Source organism: Heliconius melpomene, chromosome 21 (genome assembly GCF_056956725.1).
Source record: "Heliconius melpomene rosina isolate 202511_hmr_F chromosome 21, ASM5695672v1, whole genome shotgun sequence".
NCBI lineage: Eukaryota > Metazoa > Arthropoda > Insecta > Lepidoptera > Nymphalidae > Heliconius > Heliconius melpomene.
The window spans coordinates 11341025-11367572 of NC_140409.1; the positions used below are offsets into that span (position 1 = coordinate 11341025).

At 31.7% G+C, this 26548-nt stretch overlaps 1 protein-coding gene across 2 annotated transcripts in view; it reads left to right on the forward strand.

Annotated features, from left to right (window-relative positions):
* Nucleotides 1–26548, forward strand: part of LOC146527253 (glutamate receptor 1-like) — a 207565-nt gene that overhangs the window by 144724 nt on the left and 36293 nt on the right. For both annotated transcript variants that reach the window (XM_085205680.1, XM_085205681.1), the window contains exon 6: nucleotides 4385–4514. In XM_085205680.1, coding sequence (XP_085061806.1) covers nucleotides 4385–4514 — 130 coding nt within the window. The remainder of the gene's footprint in view (nucleotides 1–4384; nucleotides 4515–26548) is intronic.

A 26548-nucleotide genomic window follows, 5' to 3' on the forward strand; every position in this document is an offset into this window, starting at 1 on the left:
TGAATTTGATAGTATTTATTCCTTTATTCATAAAAACATTTAAGATATTCAAAGAGGAAAATGTCGGGGTTTGTATGTATTACACATAGCCATTTATGAAGCAGTTTATACTACGCATTGATGATAGTACCTTAGTTTCTCTATTTATATAGTTCAAGGAATATATTCCAAGTCAACAACGAAGTAATTTAGCACTTAATTTTATATACCTATCCCTTATTATTAAGAATCATAGGTAAATTAAATATAGAGATGAAAATTAAAAATCTTATAGACCTATAATAATATACTTTTCAGAAAACTCTCTTAACTTTATGTTCGTACATGGCTTGGGCGGTATCCAAAAGGCGTGGGTTCGAATTCCATTAGGTTCAAATTTTGACACATTTTCTAAAAAAAGTATTTTTCTTTCCCGAGTGTTAAATAACTCTTTAAATAAAGTTTAGCATATGTTATAGACCATCCTATTAAAATCGCTATTTAGTTTATTCTACAAGCTTCATTACTTGTAATATGGATTATCTAAGAAAAATGAAAAAAAAAAGTTGCTTTCCGTCTTGAAGATTATGTCATCAAGGAAATTGTCACTTTGCGGGAAAGCGCTAAAAATCATTATATGCAATTCTAGACGTTATGAGGCTATATTTTGTAAGGAAGTAAGACATTTTTCATCTAAATTTTGCTTGCAAATTCTACGGGAGCAACTCGGTCTTTGATTACCTATCATCAAACAATTTTGTCATGCCAAAAATATTACTTTATATTAAAAAACAGTCATAGGTTTTTTAATATAATTTTTTTTTTGTAAAAAATACTGATATAAATCATTAAAAAAAAGTAAAAAATAATCACAAAAAATAATCATATTGCCAACAAAAAGGTTAAGTGTTTATTTGTGATTTACGCAAAAAGTGCCCAATTTTTTTAGGCGACATTGATCTCTTGTTTTAAAAATATAAATAAACCATTTTTTGTTGAGTGTAGCTAAAAATTTGCAAAAAATATTCTTCTCTATTCTTCGTTTCTCTTAAAAAGATAAATCATAATTTCGGTCGGTTCCTTTTCTTTGAAACAATTCCAAGAAGATTTAATTTTTAATATTTTATTATAAATGACGAAGCGTCTTAATTTGTTAAGACGAACATCTCCAAATGGATATACTAAATTAAATTAGATTCGTTTGTGAGTTTAGTTATAACGATATTATGATGTATTTTACAACTATGAGGGTTAAAAATAATCTAATAGACTTTTATAAAGTTAATAAAAGTCTAATAAGATATGAAAACGTCGTGGTGCAGTGGTACAGCTTCAAGTTGGAAACGTGACGATAATTGATTCGATCCTTAAAGTATAATTTCTTCGTTCTGGTAGTCGCGTAATGTTCTCGATCTCGAAAATCAGTGGAATGTGTCTTAACTCTAGGTTCCGTCAGCCTACTCAGCCATTTGGGTAAAGCGTGAAGCTACTGTAAAGATGACTACCTCAAATCAAAGTCTGGTATTTTCTATATTGATTTACATTGTTGTAATTTAAGTTTATATAATTAGAATAAACATAAAAGTCAATTATACAATATATACAAAGCAAAGATTTTTTTATTAATTTTACTAAAAACTTCTCTCGGAATTTCCCGAGCTCCCATGATGTAAATAGCCCGTAGAACTCCAAAGTAATATTCCATATAATATATAGTAATATTCCATAGGAGAAGATGCTATGAAAATAACTGAAGTAAACTGTTCGGATAGTATTAACATCCGTAAGCTCTCTTTTTTCTTACAGCGAAAGCAGCAGATCTCGGCTTGCCCGTAAGGGAAGCTAGGGCCCATTGAAGAGATTAGTCCCGAAAATATCGAGAAATATTTTAACAGAAACAATATATTGTTATATAAAAATAAGTAATTTCATAGTATTTATATGAATATATAAACACAGATATAAAAAACGAGAAACCTTTTAAGGTAACATAAGTAACGGTTTAAATTTCAAGGTATCAAAAACTTTATATTTGTTCAGTTTGTTTCTGGGACCATAGGACGACACACGTAAAAGTTGTATTGAAAACTTTTCCTATTGAACATTTTCGAAACTCTCCTTCGTACTTTATCATTAGATCATGTCAATTTTCTTACAAGTATTTATATTTGAAAATATTATTATTTAGAATTACTGTACAAAAAGAAATTATTTCGTAAATTTGATACCCCTATTGTGGTATTCGAAAAAAAAGATACTTCTCTTCTTTCTTTAAAAGATACTCCGCTCCCCACTTTCCGCCGAATTCTGGATTCATTGCGTGTTGAGTGGCGAAACTCAACACCGCGAATAAATGAAAATACAAATATTAATATTTCTGGAATATGAATCGAACCCACCTTGTATGTCGCGTTTAGTGTCACACGCTTTCGCTCCTGTGCCACTGGCTTCTAAATAATATATAATAATATATTATACTAGCGGACGCGCGCATTCTAGAAAACGATGAAACACGTGTTAAATTAAATATATTTAAAAATCTAAATTTCAAATTTTATAAAAATCGGTGCCGATTTAATTTTTTTTCCATACAACATTTCAACCCCTATTTCACCTCTTTAGGGTTAAAATTTTTCAAAATATCTTCTTAGTGGATGTCCAGATTACGAAAGTAAACATCTGTCCAAGTGATCTATAAACATAAATTTACAACAATTGTTTTCTATGAAATATCTACAACTTTAAGGATGTTTTTTCAGAGATAAATAGTCTTAACAGATGGATAGTCGGACAACAAATTGATTCTATCAGGATAACGTTTTGTCCTTTTAATACCTTGAAATGACGGAACCCTAAAAATAAGTTTCAAATTTTTTTTTCATTTCGCTTATATTATACTATTAAAAAAGATTAATTATTAAAAACACACTAAAAAGCCATATTACATTTTCTAAGTATATTTAAGGGATATCATTAATAATAATAGGTAGGTAGTTTACTCTTCAGCTTACTATACGCTTATAGCCGTAGCGGCCGCTAATATGACATTTTGTACAGCTGGGTATAATTATGGTTCGCCGCAGTCAAACCGAACTATTGGTGGTAACGCAGGATATTGCCGCAAGTTGATATATCAACATTAATGATAATATCAAGGAAAATGGGATTTTGGCACTTTAAAAGGAACCTACCGTTGTAAGACGCCAAAATTATTATTAGTATTAATTTTTTTAGAGTTTTTTTTATCAGTTTCCTGCTATATCTCGCACACAACAGGTTAGGCGGATAGAACATAGTGTTAAGATACACCGTTCACCATTTTCCGACAAAATTTTCGAGGCATTGCGTGTTGAATGGCGGTTTTTGTCTTGGTGCCAGAGCGAAGAAATGAACATATTAATAAATAATAATTAATTCTCTGGAGTGGGGATCGAATCCACAACCTTTGCGTTTCTGTCACACCCTTGTGCCCCTGCGCCATGGCCTCAATATAGAGTGATGTCAATGACTGTAGAGGTTATTTTTCGAAATAAAATTTAAATTGACAACAATCTGCTTGCTCGAAAAATAATTATAAAAACCTCTATATTTTAACTACATAGTTAATAAAAACTGTTTATTGACAAACATGAAAATATACGAGTATGTTCATACAAAAAAGCATTCAGGCTTATAATATTATCGAGTAACGTTTTAAATTGTATTGTTTCATAAAAATATTTATTTGATAAAAATATTTCTAATAAATATACTAAAAAAAAAATATCAAGTTTCACAAAAACAAAAACAATGGGTATATTTTTATGTATAAAAACTTTTTATAAATGTATATTCATAACATTCGACATATACATAGATTTGGAAAAAAAAACATGTGAATCAACGAGCAAAATCTATAATATCTTTTCTTAATTTTCTAGCTTTCTCACAATCAAATTTCATTACAATCGGTACAGCGGTTTAGTTGTGTACAAGTAACAGACAGACGTCTATTACTTCTACAGACTGACACTTACTTTCGTATTAGAAAGATTTTTTATGTTTTGTACTTGAAGCATTCCAGTTACTAAATGATCTATTTTGTATTTATATTTATCAAAATTGTTTTAACACTACTTAAATGAATGAAAAAAAATGAGACAGAAGTGTGACGGGCGGCTTTGAAAGGAACCTACTGGCTTTGAGTTCTATTATTTTTCATAAAATCGGAGACAACATGGACAGACAATATCACACTATAAGTCTATCACTGTGGCATTTCCGTTCTGCTGGTGTATAGAAAGGCTGCATTACTTAAAAGAGATTCAGTTCTTCATTCATTTAGAAATAATACAAAATATTTTCACATTTCTTCACACAACAGTATTCTTAAAATGCAATTCAACATATATTCGTATATTTCCAGGTACTTCCCCCGACATCTGGCTTGATCGACTACGCCGTCAGCCTCCGTCCGGACTACCATAAGGCTGTTATCGACACCATTACCTATTACGGCTGGACGAGCGTTATTTTCATCTACGATTCTCACGACGGTAAGTTCATAATATATGATTAGAAGATTTATGTTGGAAATTTCTCAAGCGACTACGTACTATTTATCTTTCCCGGGAGATTATTTAATATTAGTTTCGTCTAGCTCTCGTCCAGCTTAGTATTTTTGGTCGATATATTTTTTATATCCACATTTATAAAGAGAAAAAGGAAAGAAAGTTTTTTCTATTTTCTATTCACTTAGAACTATTACAGTAGATGACAAAATTTAAGGTCACAATTTAATATCCCTCGGAATATTACTACCAGGACATTACCACCGCGCTAATTCAAATATTAATCCAATTTAAATATCTATATATATAAAATCGAAAGGTCAGTCACTCATCACGAAATCTCAGAAACTACATGTGCTAGGAATCTCAAATTTTGCATAAGAGTTACTTATAGGACGTAGGTGCTCACTAAGACGGGAATTTGCAATATTCGACTTCTAAGGGGTTGTTCTTGGGGTTGAAAGTTTGTATGAAACTTGGTTACTACAAATGCTAGGAGTCTCAAATTTTGCATGGTCGTCACTTATAGGACGTAGTACTCATGAAGACAGAAATTAATAATAACGTAATTCACGCAAGCGAAGCCACGGGCGGGCCGCTAGTAATATATATATAAATATGAAACATAATTAGTAGAATTGTGAATTATATTATAATCAACGTACGTTATTAAATATGTAATATCCTTTTCAGTATTATAATAACTTCGGCCCGTTATTCTAAGAAATTTAATTTTACGCTTTTGTATTACGAATGCTGATAGATATAATATGATATTTTTTCATTAAAGAAGTACGAAAATATACGGCTTTTAGATATATTAAGGGGTCTAACAAGATAAGTCTGGTAAAGCTGCACTGGTATTTAATAAATTGATTTTACCTTGATTGTATTGCTTTTTATCAGAAATAACGTATTGAAATACGTTTCACTATTTATTTCTTTTTTAACTTATAGCACAGATAACTAACTTATATGTCCATAATGAATTTAGTAGGCTATTAAAGGAGTGGTAGGTATATGAAAGCGCCTGTAAAAAATCTTAAATTTCTATTACATTTTATTTTTACCAAAATATTTAAAAAAATATATGATAATAATAATAGCCCAGTTCATTTCAAATTTTATAAAGATATCTTTAAAGGATACCGAGAACACAAATCGTTATATAAAAGGTTGTAAATCCCATAACTTCCTTAATTTCTTAAATCTATACTAATATAATAAAGCGGAAGAGTTTGTTTGTTTGTTTGTTTGTTTGTTTGAACGCTAAGATCTCTGGATCTACTGGTCCGATTTACATTGTTTTTGTTTTGTATGAAAGCTGCATTCTTCAGAAGTGCTATAGGCTATATAACATTACATTATACATATAAACTAATATATTTTAAAATACTTTCTAATTTGACATGCAATTTATTCTGCCATGTTAATAACAACCGTCGTCGCTACGCGACCGCGTTCGTTACCGCGTAATTTTGATATTCATCCTTATGAAAATAAATATAATAGTCACTTTTAGCATTTCATCTAGATTGAAATTATATTTCTATACAAATTATATTCTTATATTTCAAGCAGGCGTAGCCGCGTCCGGGTCCACTAGTTATTTATATTTCCGATAGAAAATACAACCGACAATTCGGTACTGATGCTATATTTACTGAAATATTTTACAATATTAATCGGGAAACGTGTTAAAACTTATTTGTATTAAAACATAAAAGGTCTCGCTCAGAAAAATAAAATAAAATGCCATACCCAAGGTGAAAATGACGAGTTTATCCAAATTTCAACTAGATTAAGCCTCGACTAATTCGATAGAATTAATTAAGTACGGTTAAGCATTCGCAAACATCTTCTAAAGAAATTGAATTTAATCTTTTATTTAAAAATTTTACCTCTAAAGCAATAAAGATCCACGCATATCTACTTAATGATTGTAAAATAAAATAAGATTGTGGCGAGTAGAACTGTAAGTGGCGAGTTAACTGTAATAGCGATAGTTGCGGGTTCGATTCCCATATACTTCCCTCTGGTAACAAGACCATCGCGCTTGTTAAGTTCCGCCACTTGTCTTGTTAAGTTCCGCCACTTGTCTTGTTAATTACCTTGGGTATGATGTAGTAATATAAAATTATTTTTTTATGAAATTATTTTTTTCAATAGCGAGATGTCTTCTCACAACAAACTTTGCAAATCGTTGCTTAGCAACGGTCGCATAGCGGTTGTTATTAATATGGCGGAAAAAATTGCATGTCAAATTAATAAGTATTTTAATAATTATATTGGTATATATCGAAAATATTACAAATATGAAAAAAAAAGTATCCTATGTTCATCCTGAGACCCTCAAGTATCTCTAGATGAGAGAGAGAGATCTATATTTTATCACAATTGAATTAGCGGTTTGGTCCTGATTGCATAAAAGACAGACAGACGGACAGACAGTCACTTTCAACTTTATAATATAGGTATATTTGTCTCTCAGGAATTAGTTGGAAGGAAAGCACAATAATTCCTCCTCACATCATAATGAAACGTTCTCCAATTCACGCTAATAATTAACGTCTCCGTATAGCGTTGTATTTGCTCTTAGATGTACGTATCCTACAGTCTCGGCTGCGAAAGATAGTTGGGACATACTACTAAAATCTCAGACTTACTTATAATATAGCATACAGCAAAAAAATATATATTAAAATGATATGTTTTACATCAAAAAAATAAATAGCATAAATAAAACATAAAAGTATTTTTTGAGGCCATTCGCACTGATTTTAAATATATAATGTTTTTTAGCTTAAAAAAACATTATAGAATAAAAAAACATTATGTATTGATAATCACCGCGAACGGCCTCAAAAAATAAATAAAATTGTGAATATTAGATACGGTCCAAATTAAACCTTATTTAGAAAAAAATATGAAATAATAAATTTCAACGTCCAGCTTAATTGGCTACAACACTTGGACAGTATCCAAGACGCACGACTTCGAATCTTGCTATATACGAAATATCTACAGCAACTAGCAGAGTAGTCTAGTAATAAAATATTGGTTACCCGAAGTCATTGAAGAGCATACATTTTGAACCAGCATATAAATCGATATTAAAGTTTACTTTGATGAAAAATCTCAAGTCCATCGATATACTCGTATTTTCAACTTCCATCATAATATTTGAAACATATATACAATAAATGAGGCCTTCGTGGCGCAGGGGCAAAAGGGTGTGATTGTAAAGCGACAATATCAGTTCGATTTCCACTCAAAGGTATGAATTATAACTTCTTAATATCTTCATTTTTTCGCTCTGGCACAAAAGCAAAAGTTGAGTTACGCCACTCAACATACAATGCCTTGTAAAATTCGGTGAAAAGTATTCTATTAATGTAATTATTGAAACTTAAGATATTGAAATACATAATTTAATTTTTTTTGTAAAAGTTGTTTACTTGAGTGATATTATATATAATGTCTATTGAATGTAATGCAGGATAGCTGCCAGCAAATGTAATAGATTGTACCATTGATTTTGAAAAGAGCAACTGTTGAGTTTCTTGCCGGCTCTTCTCAGCAGAACTGCCTTCCGAACCGGTGGTAGCTTTTGGTTCGTATGTTCATTCGACGATTCAAAAGTGTTGTAATAATTGCCTATTTGAATAAAGAATATTTTGAATTTGAATAGGTGACATTACATTTGTTACCAATATTATTATTTCTTTTCTGACAATTTTCTGACGAACTTCTAATTAGGGACTAGCGGACCAGCGCGGCTTCGCCCGCTTCTTATTTAAAACTTCATTTCAACTTCATATTATTTAAGTGATTTAAAATATATAAGAGCTATAAAATGTAACAACGAAGCTGTCAAGTCATTTAGATGACATATAAAACGTAATCAAAAATACAAATTAAAATATTCAGTTTTTTTTCTATTTTCCCGACTATTAATCAAAAGGTTGTTTCAATACGATGATCGTTATGTTTGATTGAAATATTGCGGTACAGGTGAAGCAAATAAAACACTGTCCGTTGCGTGTAGAAAGTAATATCAACCAATTTGTAAAACCCCAAATAAAAATAAAGAACAACGAAAACTATAATTGGTGGAACATTTTGTTTAGGATTCAATTTTCACTGGATTGCCTGAAGTTTTACGAATAGAATTTTTCATTGTATTATACATAGATAGAAGAAAATAAGTAACATAATATCTGTGATATATTTTTATTTTGAAGCGCAGGGGCCCAAGCTTGTGACTGTAACGCGACGGTTATTCGATTCCCACTCGGAAAAATGAATTATTATTTATTAATATTTCATTATTATTTATTAATAATTTCTTCACTCTATTACTAACTACCAACACGCAATGCTTCGAAAAGTGGGGAACAGAGTGCTATAAGCGGAATACAGGCTGAGGCTGGATTGTTTTATCTTGCATATCGCTATATCTTAGACAAAGCGACTAGTCATGCATCGACAATTCTAAGACTGTATTAGCTTCTACTAGTAAGCTTCTAGCAGTAATAGGGTAGGCAGAGCAAACCTAGTGCTAGGACACTCCGTTCTCCGCTTTACAATGGAATCCGTAGCTTGTCTACGAAAGCGAAGAAATAAAATATATTCATGCCCCCGGATGGCTTATCGATCCGCCGGTCCTCCTCACATATGCAGTTTGGTTGTCCCTATGCGCCATAATGGCCTCAATTCATCATCATGTCCGTGATGATGAAGCAATTTATCTATTTACGATACAAGTTCTGGAGAAATGGGTTTTATATTTATATTGAAGCTATTCGAGTCTTGCGAAATACAGAGAGTCATAACACTAGGTTCTTTCTATTCATTACGCTTCACGCTGTATCCCGCACACAGCAAGGTAGATGTAAGAGTATCCAAAATTATATGTATCTAATATAATTATATTATATCTAATATTAACAAAATAAAGTTTCTATAGTTAAATTACAATTTTTCATCCAATTTTAAATTTGTCACTGATTGGCAAAAAAGTCGTATAAAACTTCTACTAAAATACAATTTACAATTGAAATAACTTATGTGACCTATAATATATGTGATAGAAATACTGCAAACTTGCAAAGAATATAAAATATCGCTCATGATAATGTCAATTAAATTCTGTTTGTAATTAAAAAGAACAATTTGAAAATTTTAACATTCTGACGTTTTTGTATAATAACGATGCCACAAACACAAATTAGTCGAAAAATACAAATTTTAAGTAAAATAATTGTAAATTTCTTAAAATTTTCCCTTTATTTTAACACTGAAGCTTGCATCCACGCTCTGCATTGAAAGCTATCTAATTAAATTAAACTGAAAGGACTTGAAGTTCCTTTAGAAATGCAGTTGGCCACTTAAAAACAGTAGACGAACGATCCGGGCCCGCATAACAAGCCTACCTACTTGTGTTTGAATACGTTGTATAAATTGTGATATCATTTTATTTCTATAATTATTTTTTGGCCATTTTTAGATTTGCAGTTGAATAGAAAAAAACTTTTATTCATCATAATATTATATATTTGTCTGTCAGTTCGTCTGTATATGACATACAGTTTGTTTTAAGCATCAATGTATATACATAAATTTATAATGTTACTAAAATTTTTAAGTTTCATTCTTCTCCTATCATTGCCTTCCCTCGTTTATTTATATTGATTTCTACTATTTACGTACAGAATTGAAATTAATTCTATAATAACAGTTATGTTTCATTAAGCAACACAAATAATAATCATAAATGTAATATTTACACGCTATTAGGTGATGATGATAAAAAAAAAAACATAATATAATTTAACCTACACCCACCGACGTTACAAAATTGCTCCATCCCATTGAAATTCCATGAAACAAAACGCACAAGCAACAATAAAAGGAGAACAAAGCCATAACAGCGTTTGCTATAACTGTTGGTATTACGAGTGAAGGGTAATAAAAATGAAAAAGACATAAAAAGAAAGTGCGGATGTCATAGCAGGCGGTCCGGACGCTACGAGTGTGATGCAGGACAGATAAAAGTAATATTAAGTTTGCTCTACAACAAGAATGTTTTGGTGATCACCATCTTTTAAAGAAATTTCGCGATTTAGTGTATACTGTATGTGTAACTAATTAATGGGTGCAAAAAATATATATTTGTATAGATATTGCGGTGATGGTTGATTCTATTTCCAATTGTTTGAACAATATATGTATATAATATAGCTTAAAATAAAAATACGTGATTCTCTATATTATAATGTTTTTCACAACATTTCCAAATAAAGAAAACGAGACAGCGTTTCTCAAATTTAACGTTACCATAATATTGAAACAAAAAAATATTAATTTAAAATCTATTCAAATAAATTCAGTGTACTGCTCTCCAAACTATTCCACCGTAGCGTTTACACACTAGTACTTCGACGTAGAATATCCACCATGGCAGTGATAACTACTCAGACCGGCTGGAGAGCCGAGCCAGGGCGAGCGCTCTATTGACCATGCTCTTCTACAGAAATAGCACACTCTTTTCTTATACCAATATCGCCAATTACGTAGTTTGAAACGATTGTGTTGATTGCATTGTTCTACGAAATGTTGTAACAGAGAAATCTGAAAAAACGTTTGAGGCCAGTCGTGGTGCAGGAGTGCAAACGTGTGACTGTATACACGACAAGTTGTTAGTTCGATTCCTATTTTAGTAAAGAAGATATTCAATTTCTTCGCTCTGGTAACGAAGAAAAGCGCGGCGTTGAGTTATGTCACTCACCACGCAATGCCACCGAATTGGCGGTAAATATGTAACACAACTCATAATGAGGACGGAGTGTTTTAACACTAAGTTCCTATGCTCCCTACGCCTACCTTATGTATGTTTATGTATATACGAGTACATATAATACATTATATATTTAATAGATGTCATCTTTACACTGTCAGAAATTGTTTGAATGCCGAATTGAAGAAAAAACTTATGTGATGGTTATGGGTGGGTACATTTTAATAAAAAAAAATTATATCTTATCCAATTCTATAAAATATTAAAAACATTGGGTCTCGTCAGATGGCGGAACTCTTTATATGCTAAAGTAAAATAGAAAACAACCATATTGCAACTTATTTATTAGTTACCCCTAAAAATTTTTATTAATTATTATAAAAAAAATATTATTTATTACATTTCTAACCAAACATGTTTATTTTGGAGAAGATTAAGACAACTCTATAGATTTAATATACATAGATTAAGTCTTTGTATGCCATTCGTCCTAACCAGTTTGCGTTGCAATTTAATACATCGCTGCGAAAGCTTTATGTGAAAGGATAATAAGCTCTTACACAGACAGCTTTAATTTGGTGATAAGCTTGTCGTTAACATATGAGAGCATCGTGCGGAGTATTTTATAGTAGAAACTCTTATGCAATCTGTCCGACTTAAATAATATATGTAATTCGATATTGTTATTAAAAATCAGCTACACGCTTTATCTAGCATACAGCAAGGTAGGCAAAGGGAACCTAAAGGGAACCTGTTAAGACACTCCGTTCCCAACTTTTCGCAGAATTTTTCTAGGCATAGTCTGTTGAGTAGCGGAAACTACTCCGGACTTTTGCCTTATTACCAGAGCAAAGAAATAAAAATATTAAGCAATAATATATTATTCCATCAAGTGGGTTTCGAGGCCACAAACGATATTTTTATATTATTCCAAAATTTTGTTTTAGGTCACTTTCTTGTTGGTTCCTGTTGCCTCTACTTATCCTGCTTTATGCGGATTAAACGTAAAGTCAAAAAAGATGAACGTGATCTTATCACGTTCATCTTTTGGGACTTATCCCCTAAAGTAGAATAGACCCCGGCGTAACGCTGTACCCCGCTTGTAGCGCAGTCGGCAATGGGCAACTAGTATCAAAGTTCTCCGTTCTCCACTTTCCGCTCGAATTAAAGATGCTGCGTGCTTAGTGGCGGAAGTTAACGCAACTTTTCTACAACCACTGCATTTCAATACTATCACGTGCTGTCAATTGGTACTGCGATGGTCTCAAATAAAGCATAGAAATGAATGAAAATTAAATTTAAGCAAAATGATCAATAATAGTTAAAGGATAACTAGGTATTACGAGATACAAACAAATAAAACAAAGCTTGCTTGTCAACAAATATAAACTTGTAATTTCGTAATTGTTAATATATGTATAAAATTTGGTTGCTTATATTATTTTTTCCTTCTGTTTGTACTTCTGCGTGCTTTGTACTAATGTGTGCATAGGTGTGTGTATCTGTACGTCTGTGGCATCGTAGCTCCCAAATGAATGAACTGATTGATTTAGTTTTTTTTGTTTGATAGGTGACTTAATCGACTTTTCTTAGCCATATTTTTATATTTTCACCATATGAAAAATATCAGCTCCTACTACTTAATATGTGGAGGTTTGTAAATATCAATTATAATAAGAAAAGAACTAAACTAGTACATAATTAACATGCAAATATATGAATTGTAACAATATTTCATATTAATTTTGTGATAATTTACAAAGAAAAGTATGTGTAATACGTTATGGATTTATAATATTTATCTATAGAATTATTCAAAACCACTATAACTTGAAATACGAGTAACAAACGTCGAATTCACCTGTGTTCATTTTGAAGAATGCTAATAAGAAAACAAAGATATAATACCTTATACGTTCTGAGCAGCATAAAGACAAAACAAAGAAAAGGATTCGTTACAGTGACCCTAAAACCTAGTATTTGAGATAGTCTTTGCTGTAGCAACTATTTTTGTCTGCGCCCTACTAATTCTTTTATGAATAGTTTTTACTTTTACATACTACCTAAAACGACAGACATTTCTTAGTTAAAATGACGATATGTTCATTTTATCTATGAAATATATTTATTAAATGTTATATTATCGACATTTAGGGAAGTTAACAGTATATGACAAGTTACGGCCAAGTATTCCAATTAGATTTGACTTTAAAGTGTGATGTGACAGACATATAGAAAATTTGTTGTTTAGGGAACAGGTTGATCCAAAGCGTATGTACATATTAAAACGATATTTAATTAAGTATGAATAAAAATTGTAAATTAAATTATGCAGTAAAATATTATGTGCATTATAGAGAGAATTGCATGTTATTAATTTCATTTTTTAAACTCTACGCTTTCTCTGCCTATATATTTTTCTGAGACTGACAAAGTACAGTATTGCATTTACACATTTCGAAATTTCTAAATTAACGTATAGAATTGAGAATCGATGAATGGAATTAAGTTCCACCTCATACGAAAATTATTTGGAGTAAATGAAGACGAAGTTATTTGTATATATTTTTTTCTGTACTTTGAAAATTAATAAAACGTGGAAAACCAACAAGAGTTAATAAATAATATACATGAATAATAGGTAAAATTTATAATATGGATTATCTTTGTCGATCTCACATTCGACACATTTATGTATTTAATAAAGTAAATTAGTATTTGTAACAAGTAACTTTGGGAGATTAAAATATTTTATAGGTAAATCACACAAGAAGGTCAAATCATTCGGTTAAAAAAATATTTAAGGTCAAATGTCAAAGTTTTCAGTTATTTTTCCTTTTACAAACTGAAAATTTAGACTACGAATGGAAATTGATGGGTTTTTGTTAATTTTTACTACGAATGGAAATTAATGGGTTTTTGATGGTATCATTCATATTTGTATGTTTGTTGTTTATACATGGATCGGATAGATATATTGTATGCAATAAGACCGCCTTTGCACGCTCTGGATTTATTTTAAGATTGACCTTTATTGTCCTCGGTATCAGCTTTGTGTGCAATAAAGTTTTTCTATCTATCTATCTATCTATCCAAGCTCTCTACCAGATTTCACTTTTATGTGAACTTATGTTATTTGAATACTGAATAGCTAAATATTTTTGCCTAGTGCAGTTATATACATATTCGAATTTCTTCAAATAACTTTTTATTGTAGGTTTAAAAATGATCACAAATACACAACCAAATTTGAAAATTGTTACTATTTAAAATTCTATCCTTCCTACAGTAGTTATGTCAAACTTACAGAATAAAATAGAAGAAAAAAAATAAGTTTAAAATGTACAAAAATATTAAAAATACCTTAAACAGCCACAATTTCAAATCAAAATTACCAAACAAAAGAGCAAAATCGCGTGCAAACACAAACAAATACTTGAGGCAATTGAAACCTATCCACAAATAATATCTGTACTTGGCTGTCATAAGCTTCACATTTGAAATGTGATAGGGGTGTGTTAGCTGACATTCTTGAATTACAACCCTTATGTATAAGGCAATAAGGGACCGCACGGTATCTTCAAAAGTCGTAAATTATTTCTACTCTGCCGCGCGACTCCAGTATGAACTAACGATAAAGTTGCGGACAGTCTTTTATACGACGCCAACTAGGAAATGAAACAATAAATATTTATTTCACAACAATGGGAGAAGAATTGAAAAGTTTACATAAGTCGCTTCTTGTAGGTGTTTAAGTTTTACTTTATTAATGTAATTGCGACTAATCGTATTGAATATAATATAATTATTTAAAAACTAGTGGGCCCGGACGCGGCTACGCCCGCGAAAGTATAAGCCTAAATAATTAAAATTAGTTAAAAAATAATAATAAATGGAGATTTATTATTAGAAAGAATATCTGAGTAACCGAAATGAACAAACAAAAGAAGTAAAAGTAACTAAAGGAAATTCTTAATATTAGAAAAAGTACCTAAAGTTCGCCGTTCGCGCGTACTAAACATTTTTTTATATTAAATAATTATTAATTTTTACGAACAATATTAAATAAAATCCCAAATGATTAAAACTACGATATTTTAAGTGTATAACATCGGTATAGATAACCGAACTGAGAAAAATTAATTATAAGCAGCAAATAATTACATAAAAAATAATAGTAATTCGAAAATATATAAAAATTTACAAAATTATCAAAGTCATCTGCCCGTTCGCGTCGGTCATGCTCATACTATACCACTCGTAGGCTAGGTCATTTGGAATCAGTGACATCTCCTTAATTATTTATTAGAATGTTATACAGTAAATTATAATTTCCATCTAGATGAAATGCTAAAAGTGACTATTATATTTATTTTCATAAGGATGAATATCAAATTATAGAAATCATCAAATTTTTGTTAATGTATACAAATCTATATCGGCGCGCGCCATGTATGCATTAAGCAAACTCATTTTGGGTGACGTTTTCTTAAAACAACAAACTTTGCAAGCCGTTGCTTAGCAACGCGTAGCGACGATTGTTATTAACATGGCGGAATAAATTGCATGTCAACTTAATTATTTTAATATATTGGTATATATCGAAAATATTACAAATATGAGAAAAAAAAGTATCCTATGTTCATCCCGGGACCCTCAAGTATCTCTATATGAGTATTTTATCACAATTAAATTAGCGGTTTGGCCCTGATTGCGTAAAAGACAGACAGACAGACAGACAGACAGAGTTACTTTCGAATTTATAATATAGGTATGGATAATAGGATATAATATATTTTTTTTTGTGAAAGTTTGCTTATTTTTTTAATTTCACGAATTATCTCGCAAACAAGATAGGCTGAGAGACCAGTGTCTTATTTCTCCGCTCTATGTCTAGATTTTAGGCATTGCATTACGAGTGGCTGAACTCAACACCGCAGTTCGTTTACCAGTGCAAGGAAATGAAAATAATTCATTCCTCTAGTGGGGATCGCACTAAGAAGATTGATAGGAACGGAGTGTCTTCCTACTAAGTTCCCAGATTCCCTCTACTTACCCTGGACATGCAGGATATAAGGTTAATCTTCATTAAAATGAGATTTTTATTTTAAATATCAAAATTAATTTTCTATTTTCAACTTTCTAGGACAATAGTTCTATTGTCCTCAAAAAAAATATAAATATAGAAAAAGATTGAAATCAAGAAAGTAGTTTGTTTGGATTGAATCATCACTGCTGGACTGAAACCGTAGATTTAATTTAATTTTGTTCATTTAAAACTCATCAAAGAGTGAAACCATAGTTATAGTAGTACCCGGTTAACCAATTTTATCCAATTACTCGTGTTATTTTTATACAAAAATAAATAAAATAATAATATATTTTTACAAATGGCTTCGGGACATTTGTAAATATTAAGTTTCACATTATTTTATAATAACACTATCATATCTACAATTTTCCTTTTCTTCTTCATTGGAAAGTGTTTATTTACTGCTTATATTCTTAGAAGTAGTAGTTTAGCAGTTAGTAGGTTTCGTCTTCTAGACGTCTTCTAGAATTTGTACATATTAATTCTTACGTTCTTGTTTTGAAGCCAGTCGTGGCACAAGTGTGCACCTATAAACGCGATAGGTTGTGGGTTCGATTCCCATTGGAGGAAATAAGATATTTATTTTCATTTCCTCGTTCGTGATAACGAGGCAATGCGCGGCGCTGAATTCCGCAACTGTACACGCAATGGCTCCAGATTCCGGCAGAAAATGAGGAACGAAAATATCCTAATGGGAACGGTCTTAACACCAGGTTAACAGGTTGCCTCTGCCTATCCTGCTATGTGAGGGATAAACGTGAAGATAAAAAATAATCTTGTTTAAAATCAGTTAAAAGTCCACCTATAAGTAAAACGATAATGCAAGTAGAGGAACAGGCACGCCAGGATCGTAGAACTTGGCTTCCCATATAGTGCACGACGCGAACGCAACGTAACTTAGCGTAAGCTCATTTTACAAGAATCTGGGACAGTATGCAAAATTACAGCTGTTCGGACTACAGAAAGTATCCAGCATAAGTGAACTGATTGTGTGTCTGTTCCTTTAAATTAAGTGAAGATTTTGGTTTCTAAGGGTTTTATTTGGTTTCTTCATATATTTTATCTATTGGAAATGTAGGCTTGTATGTATGTACACAGCAGGGTAGGCAGAGGGAACCTAGTGCTAAGAAACTCCATTCCCCAATTTCCGCCGAATTCTGAAGACCTTGAATGGTGAGTGGCGGAACTCAGCGCCAAGCTTTGCCTCGACACCAGAGCGAGAAATGAAATATTAAATATTTTATTTCCTCGAGTGGGAATTGAACCCACAACCTGTCACGTTTACAGTCACAGGCTTGGGATCAGTACAATAGGGAGTTTGGTACAATTCACTTGATAAAAAGAATTGCAACATATTGTAACCATATTTGTCTACAAATACGCTATATAAAACTCTTCCTTTACTGAGTTACTGAAAGATAACGCGCAGCCGACTGGGCTTAAAAAGTTGAAAAGTGCCTTGAAGACAGATTTAGAAGTAGAAGGAAGCACTAAAAGAAGGTTTCTAAATATTCCTCAAAGTTAATGTATAAATGCTATGAAATTAGAGCTTAACTGATTTCATGAAAATAATTAAAATAGAGTCATTTTTTTTTCAAAACAAAAGCTTAAAATAAAACAAATAGTTTAAAGATATAAAATAATGTCTGATTTTTATATGCATGTATTTATACATAATATGAAATTTCAAGACATGTTTAACGTTCTCTTTATTCCTTCGAGAGATATGTGAGATACTTGAAATATTCTTTCTGAGTGCATCTTCCATTTTATCCTTTTATGTATCTATTTTAAATTCTTGAAGCCATGTGTTGTTCTTGTACGTAAAGATTCAAATAATGTTTTTTTTAGCTATATAAAAATAATTGATTCCCAACATTTTACAATGAGACACTTCTAAATTTTATAGTACATTAAATGTTATTCGGCTTCGTTCTTATCTTTATATATCTACTAAATCACAGAGAAAGACAGAAGATAAGTACAAGACAAATTATATACAGAGAAACGTGAAATATAGCGTAGTCTTTCGTCTTACATAAAATAATAAATAAAAACATTTCTCCGTTTTTTTCTTCTACACATCATAAGCCAATTAAAACCAAAAAAATAGCAAAATCACTTAAAAAACTTACCCCACATCGTAATAACCATAATAGTGCTGTAATAATGGGAACGTATTCAGCACATCGTTATACTTCTTATTGAAACTCCTAATCATCTCACCCGATACTCTCGACAAAGGAGTTGATCTACCATTGTCGCTACAGAATGGGTGGGATTTACTAAGACCCTGAATAAAACAACATGCCGTCTCGGCTGAACCGGGTAAATGCTTTTGTAATCGCAGCAAAAGCTCAACCGAACGAAAGAAACTTTAGATTTTAGTCCGTAATTTGCAATTCATTTCGTTTGTTTTCTGTTTCTTGGTCGTTCTTGTTTGAATACATGTGTGATAGCTACCTAGTGTCGTCGCCAAAGTGAGGAATGAATGTGTCTTAATGAGAACGGAGTGTCTTAACTCTGGGTTCCCTCTGACTACCTTGCTGTATGCGGGATAGGCAACGTGTGAAACTGATTGAAGCTTTTTCGCCGAGTTCTTCAGGATCGTTGAGTTACTCAAGAAATCGGCGAACTGAACTCAACACTGAACGCACGAGGCAAACCTCGACGACATCACAGCGAAGGAATGAAAATATTAAATATTCGAGAATATTCGAAAATATTAATTACCTCCAGTGAAGATTGAACTTACTGACTTTAAAATTATTAACTTAAAAATGATATTCAAATAAAATAAGTGAGATAAGTGATAAATGTCACACCACATAACAGTTTCAAAGACCGCCAATAGCAGCTAAACGACTTATTCATTCGGAATTTGTAACATCATTTTATAACCGAGTTTCCTGCCATTTTAAAACCTATTTCAACTTTTCTCAAGATTTTCATTCGCAAATTTTAATAGGTTACATTATACTGTCTTTTAAAGATTGATTGATGTTTTGGTTTTGACGATTTTTTTAAACTAAAATGGTATAAAAACAATCTTTCTTTTCTTTTCCATATTTTTTTAAAGTAGGTATATAATAGCGGCATTTAACGTAAATTGTCTATATAGATGTAGAACACAGCAATATGACAAATATAAATATTTCTATAATTTGAATTTCATTATAATTTATACCAGTTTACCATTATTACCAGACGTTTATTTTTACTTTTAATACTGCTAGTGGTAAGCATACTTCACGTAGACTCGTCCCCGGGTGGTCTATAGGGAACATTACACATAAATTGTCTGTGAAGACAGTAAGTCACTCCAAGCTTTTGCACTATTCGGCGGACAGTGGAGAATAGAAATATATTAATGGGAACGGAGTGTCTTAACACTAGGTTCTGTGGTTTCGTCTATCTACCTCTATGCGCGAGATGTAGCGTGAGCTAAAAAAAAATTAATCAGCTTTACGATGTATCACGCACACAGCAAGATAAAAAGTTAATGAATAAATTATAAGTAGTGGATAACGATATTCCTTGCAAAATAAAATTTTAAACGGCCTCGTTTCATATACAACCGTCAGATTTGAATTCTGTACAGGAATGGTTTTATCGAAATTCAACTTATCCATTGAGTTTAATGTATAAAACGTCGTTCTCCCCCGAGCGTTCAGGGCGTCAGTGTTGTGACCATAATGAATTTTATTGCTTCCACATTATACCAATCCAAGAAGGTTCCGTTCACACCATTTAGCTTTGTGCAGATTCGTGAAAACTGGTTTCCGACGTCCAAATATATTAGACCAAACCGTTATTAAATTTTGAACTTCCTTTCATAATATATTACTACAACGCCACTGTTTTATCACCGCACTCTTTCAGAGATATTAGGTTTTTGAACATTCCAAAGTTAGCGTCTTCGAAAATTTAAATCTTTTGAGCGTCATAAAAATTCTCATAAAAATACCGACGCTTGTGGACTTATACTATTGAACTTTAGCAATCCGCTGGTGACAAAAGGCTCATCCATCTCATAGCCCATAAAGTGGAAGATATGGGGATCTGGTGAGAGAGAATCTCTCTAGGCAGCTTATTTTAAAATTCAATTAAAATTTTATAATACTCAAATTGTTCTAGTTAATATTTTGTATGCAAAAGTTTTTAGATTACCTATTTGAATTTCGGAATGATTTTCGATGTTTTTTTAACATATATATATATATATATATATATATATATATATATATATATGCTTCCAAACTTGCAGCACCAAGTAGGCACATATGTACACTATATATTTATATACACTTGTATATAACAAATTAAGAACAAGCGTTGTCATATCAATTCTGCACAGTAATTATTTTGACACAAATTTATATTATTTTATTATATTCTTGAATATAAAGACATTCGTGCATCAGGAACTACGACGAGTAGCTGAACAGGTGCAGGATGCCGCTGATGAGAATGAGTTATTTTCATTTCCTCGCTCTGGTAAGAAGACATAACACGGTATTAAGTTCCGCCACTCAACACGCAACGTCTCAAAAAATTGGCAGTGCGTGGGGTTAACCGTGACTTAGAAGTGTAACATAAGTTATTATTAAAAATGACCTTTATTTTTAAAAAATAATAATAAATTATTTAAAATAAACAAACATTTCAGTAGTATATTATAAGCCTACCCAAAAGTAATGAAAGTTACTCGTAAGGTCAGGAGAATAACAAAATCAAACAACGCCAGCCAGAGAGGCCACTAAGGAAATATTTGCCGCGTTTAACCACTTGAGCGACTTTGTGGAAGCCGCATACTCATACGTTTATTTATCGAATACGAGTCATATACATATACTAGCAACCGCAAGCGGCTTCGCCCGCTTGAATACATATATATAGATCTCATGACTTAGTTGAAACTTACTCTCTAGACTTCTGGTCTTCTAATCTCATTGTCTACAATGACAAGAAACATTGGTGATGCCGAAATATTACCAATGTCCCTGAAATAGGTTAAAAGTACAGAACAAATTAAATAATCCACTAGATTATAACACCATGCAAAAGATACATATAAATAATGAAAAAAAAACATGTAGGTATTTGTTACATCCTTTTTTTGCTTATTAATTATTTATAACTATTCTATATTATTATAAATAATTGTTTTAACAAATATTCTCTATATGTCGTGTGGCTTAAACTAATGGTGAAATTATGTTGAATCAGACTAATGAAACATATTTTATACTAGTAGACCCGAACGCGGCTACGCCCGCTTGAACTATACGAATATTTATTAAATATATTTATGAAATTATTTTCAGTTTTCAATAGAGAGATGCGTCAAGCAAGCTCATTTTGGGTGACGTTTTCTAACAACAAACTTTGCAAATCGTTGCTTAGCAACGGTCGTGTAGCGACGGTTGTTATTAACATGGCCGAATAAATTGCATGTTAAATTAATAAGTGTTTTAATATATTGGTATATATCGCAAATATTACAAATATGAGAAAAAAAAGTATCCTATGTTCATCCCGAGCCCCTCAAGTATCTCTATTTGAGTATTTTATCACAATTAATTTAGCGGTTTGGCCCTGATTGCGTAAAAGACAGACAGACAGAGTTACTTTCGAATTTATAATATAGGTATGGATTCAAGTACGCATCGAATATAATCATGTGCGCTTCGACCCTGCATTACTTTGGCAACTAGAAAACATTTATATTAATGAAATTAAAATTATTATTATTTGCTAAATAGCTAGTGAAGCTTAGAAGCTACAAATGGGAAGGAGCTAGAATATTTCATCGGAAATTCTTAACACTAGCTTTTTAGCCAGAAATTACTATGATATAAAAATAACAATTGCAATAACTAATATTTAGAAACTGAGAGTATTAATAACATTTGCAAGGTAAACTGACCTAAAATGTATATCTTTGTGAGGGAAATTATCCAAGACTGTGGACGGTCCGACGGAATTCCGGCGTCGGTCGTTGGACGTGAGTCATGATTGCGCCTTTTCTTATATCGGAAGATGAATAGACCAGTAGAAGTCAATCGCCGAGTTCGTGACTTCGATTAGGTTGCCCTCAAACTTGGATGGAACTTCTCTCATCCGCTTCCTTTTAAAAACATATAATCTCTGTTTTAAGTGTGGAACTTTTGAAAACTACTTGATATCTAAGCGATGCGCGACTGAAACACTGAAGTATTAATTGTTTTTGATGGTTTATTAACTATTTTTTTGAGGCCAGGCCAGGCCGGGTGCAGGAGCATAAGCGTGTGACTGTAAGCTAGACTTGTGGGTTCAATTGTCACTCGGGAAATGTTATTTTATTTTTTTTCCTCTAGTGTAGAGTTCCGCCACTCTTCTTTTCGCTTCTCGAATTCGGTGGAGTCTTACCACTAGGCTGGAAGCGAAGTATCTTAACACTAACCCCTTGATACATGCGGGTTACAACGTGAAGCTGAAAAACAATTAGTCAACGTCAACGTCAACGTCAATCACAAAAAAAAATAGATAAAAATGTATTGATATGAAACAAAAAAATCCAATTTAGTAACATTTCATACAAACACTCTTGCATATAAAACAAAAGCAGCAGAAAGTAATAATTTACTATTTGGACATAGTACAGTACGTACAGCAGATCTCAACAATGGGCCAAATGGTCAAGCAGAAAATAGAAAGTTTTAGCGGCTTTTCTCGTTCAACTATTGAGGCTTCCAATAAAAAGTACGCGTTTAATTGAGAAATTATTAAGTGAAGCGAGAAAATTATTTCCTTTTAAGTGTTTTTTTTGCATTTTGCACGAGAGTTGCTCTTAATTAAAGGTTATTTGTAATTAATTTAAGTGTTTTGAATAAATTTATAATATGAAATGAATGTCTTTAAATAATAAATTTTCTGCAGAGTAGATAGTCTAGGTTCAATTCTTGATAGAAGAACTTTCTAGATATTGTTTGTTGAGTGGCGGATCTCAACGCTTTATCTTGTTAGCAGAGCAAGTACATATTACATATAACATAATATCATTACTAAAAGTATAATTTACTTGTCTATTATTATATACGAGTATATATAAATAAAATTGAAGACAAAACAGATAGATATATGCAATTTCAAAACAACCGTGTTATTTACACGATACTAAAACACATAGTTTGTAAATTTTTGTTTGTCTGTTTGTCCGGCCTAATCTCCGGAACGACTAAATCGATTTTTATGGGATTTCAATGAAATATAGAGAGGTTTGTGGAGCAACATTTAGCTATTTTTTATCTATACTAATATAATAAAGCGGAAGAGTTTGTTTGTTTGTTTGTTTGTTTGAACGCTAAGATCTCTGGATCTACTGGATCGATTTACTTTGTTTTTGTTTTGTATGAAAGCTGCATTCTTCAGAAGTGCTATAGGCTATATAACATTACATTACACATATATACTAATAAATTAAAATACTTTCTAATTTGACATGCAATTTATTCTGCCATGTTAATAACAACCGTCGTCGCTACGCGACCGCGTTCGTTACCGCGTCATTTTGATATTCATCCTTATGAAAATAAATATAACAGTCACTTTTAGCATTTCATCTAGATTGAAATTATATTTCTATAGAAATTACTAGTGGGCCCGGACGCGGCTACGCCCGCGAAAATATATGCCTAAATAATTAAAATAAGTTAAAAAAGAATAATAAGTGGAGATTTATTATTAGAAAAAATATCTGAGTAACCGAAATGAACAAACACAAGAAGTAAAAGTAACTAAAGGAAATTCTTAATATTAGAAAACATACCTAAAATTTGGCGTGCGCGCGTACTAAACATTTTGCTATATTAAATAATTATTAATTTTTGCGAACAATATTAAATAAAATCTCAAATGATTAAAATTACGATATTTTAAGTGTATAACATCGGTATAGATAACCGAACTGAGATAAATGAATTATAAGCAGCAAATAATTAAATACAAAATAGTAGTAATTCGAAAATATATAAAAAATTACAAAACCATCAAAGTCATCTGCCCGTTCGCGTAGGTCATACTATGCCGCCCGTAGGCTAGGTCATTTGGAATCAGTCACATCTTCTTAATTATTTATGAGAATGTTATACAGTAAATTATAATTTCCATCTAGATGAAATGCTAAAAGTGACTATTATATTTATTTTCATAAGGATGAATATCAAATTATAGAAATCATCAAATTTTTGTTAATGTATACAAATCTATATCAGCGCGCGCCATGTATGCAATAAGCAAACTCACTTTGGGTGACGTGTTCTTAAAACAATAAACTTTGCAAGCCGTTGCTTAGCAACGCGTAGCGACGATTGTTATTAACATGGCGGAATAAATTTCTTGTCAAATTAATTATTTTAATATATTGGTGTATATCGAAAATATTGCAAATATGAGAAAAAAAAATATCCTATGTTCATCCCGGGACCCTCAAGTATCTCTATATGAGTATTCTATCACAATTAAATTAGCGGTTTGGCCCTGATTGCGTAAAAGACAGACAGACAGACAGACAGACAGACAGACAGAGTTACTTTCGAATTTATAATATAGGTATGGATTATATTTCAAGCAGGCGTAGCCGCGTCCGGGTCCGCTAGTACCATATATAAATATAAATTTAGCTCTAGCGGTCGAGCAACTCGAGGGCCGCTAGGTTACAATATAATTATTCAAGTCCTTCCAACATACAAATTTTCAAACTGAAATCTAATATAGTGAATACTTTTAAAACATTCCTTAAAATGAAACAAAAATACAATGAAACAATTAAGCCACGAACGGTTTTTGTTAAATTACGAGTAATGTAACTTTTGTATAAAATTCATTGAGACAAAATAAACGAATTTTGGATTTCTACTTGTCCAATTAAGTATTTTATGATACTCGTAAATTATATTAATATCAGCTTCACGCTGTATCCCGCACACAGCAGGGTAAGCAGAGGAACCTAGTGTTAAGACACTCCGTTCCCCACTTTCTGCCGAATTCTGGAGGCATTGCGTGTTGAGTGGCAGAATTCAACGCCGCGCTTAGCCTCGACACCAGAGCGAAGAAATGGAAATATAAACGTAAATAAATATTTCACGCCCTCGAGTGGGGATCGAACGCACAACCGTCAATCACATCTTTGTGCCGCTGCTCCACGAGTGCCTTAATCTATATATATATAATAAAACTGTAAAGGGGGTAAAATCTGTACATTGAATATAAACTAAAAAAAACACTTCAGGGGGACTCAATACAACTAATAGAAGGTAAAAATATGATTTTTGGAATTCTTGTCTGTCTGTCTGTTGTGGCTCTTTAACTCAAAAACTACTGGACAGATTTAAATGAAACTTCTTTTGTTGCATAGCTATTAGTCTTCGGCAACATATAGGCTATAATTTATTTTGATAGTCCGAATACCTGATGTGAGACCCTAGCAGTCCGCCTAATCTATAAGAGATATCAATACAACGAATTAGGAAAAGTTATTCAGCGCGATGAGCATTTTTAGTTGACATAAAAAAAAATTGGATCCAATGTGGAACCCCAGTCACCCAGCTAAACTTTATTACATATAATTCGCCAGTCGTCTTAAAATAAATTATTCTACGTAATAAACATTTGTTTTGACGTTTACGTAATACCATAATTATTATTTAAAATGGTTCAACACCAAATGATATAAATGTAAGTAAATATATTCAAATAAAAAATTTTAAAAAAATCCATAAATCGGTAACATATATGTATATCACAGAAAAAAAAAGTTACATTCTTATAATTTTTAGGCCCGTTGTGGTGCAGTGGCACAAGCACGCGACTATATACACGACAGGTTCTGAGTTCGATTCCTACTTGAAGAAATGAAATATTTCATATTTTCATTACCTCACTCTGGAACGAGGCAAAAGTAATTTTATAATATCAATAAAATATACGAAATATCTTCTTTTTTATAAAAAATAATCGCTCAATGTGTTGCTAAGCGCAAATCTCGAGAGCAGCTGAACCGATTTTGCTAATTCTTTTTTTATAATATTCCTTGAAGTACGAGGATGGTTCTAACGGACAGAAAAAAATAAAAAATTACCAGAAAAG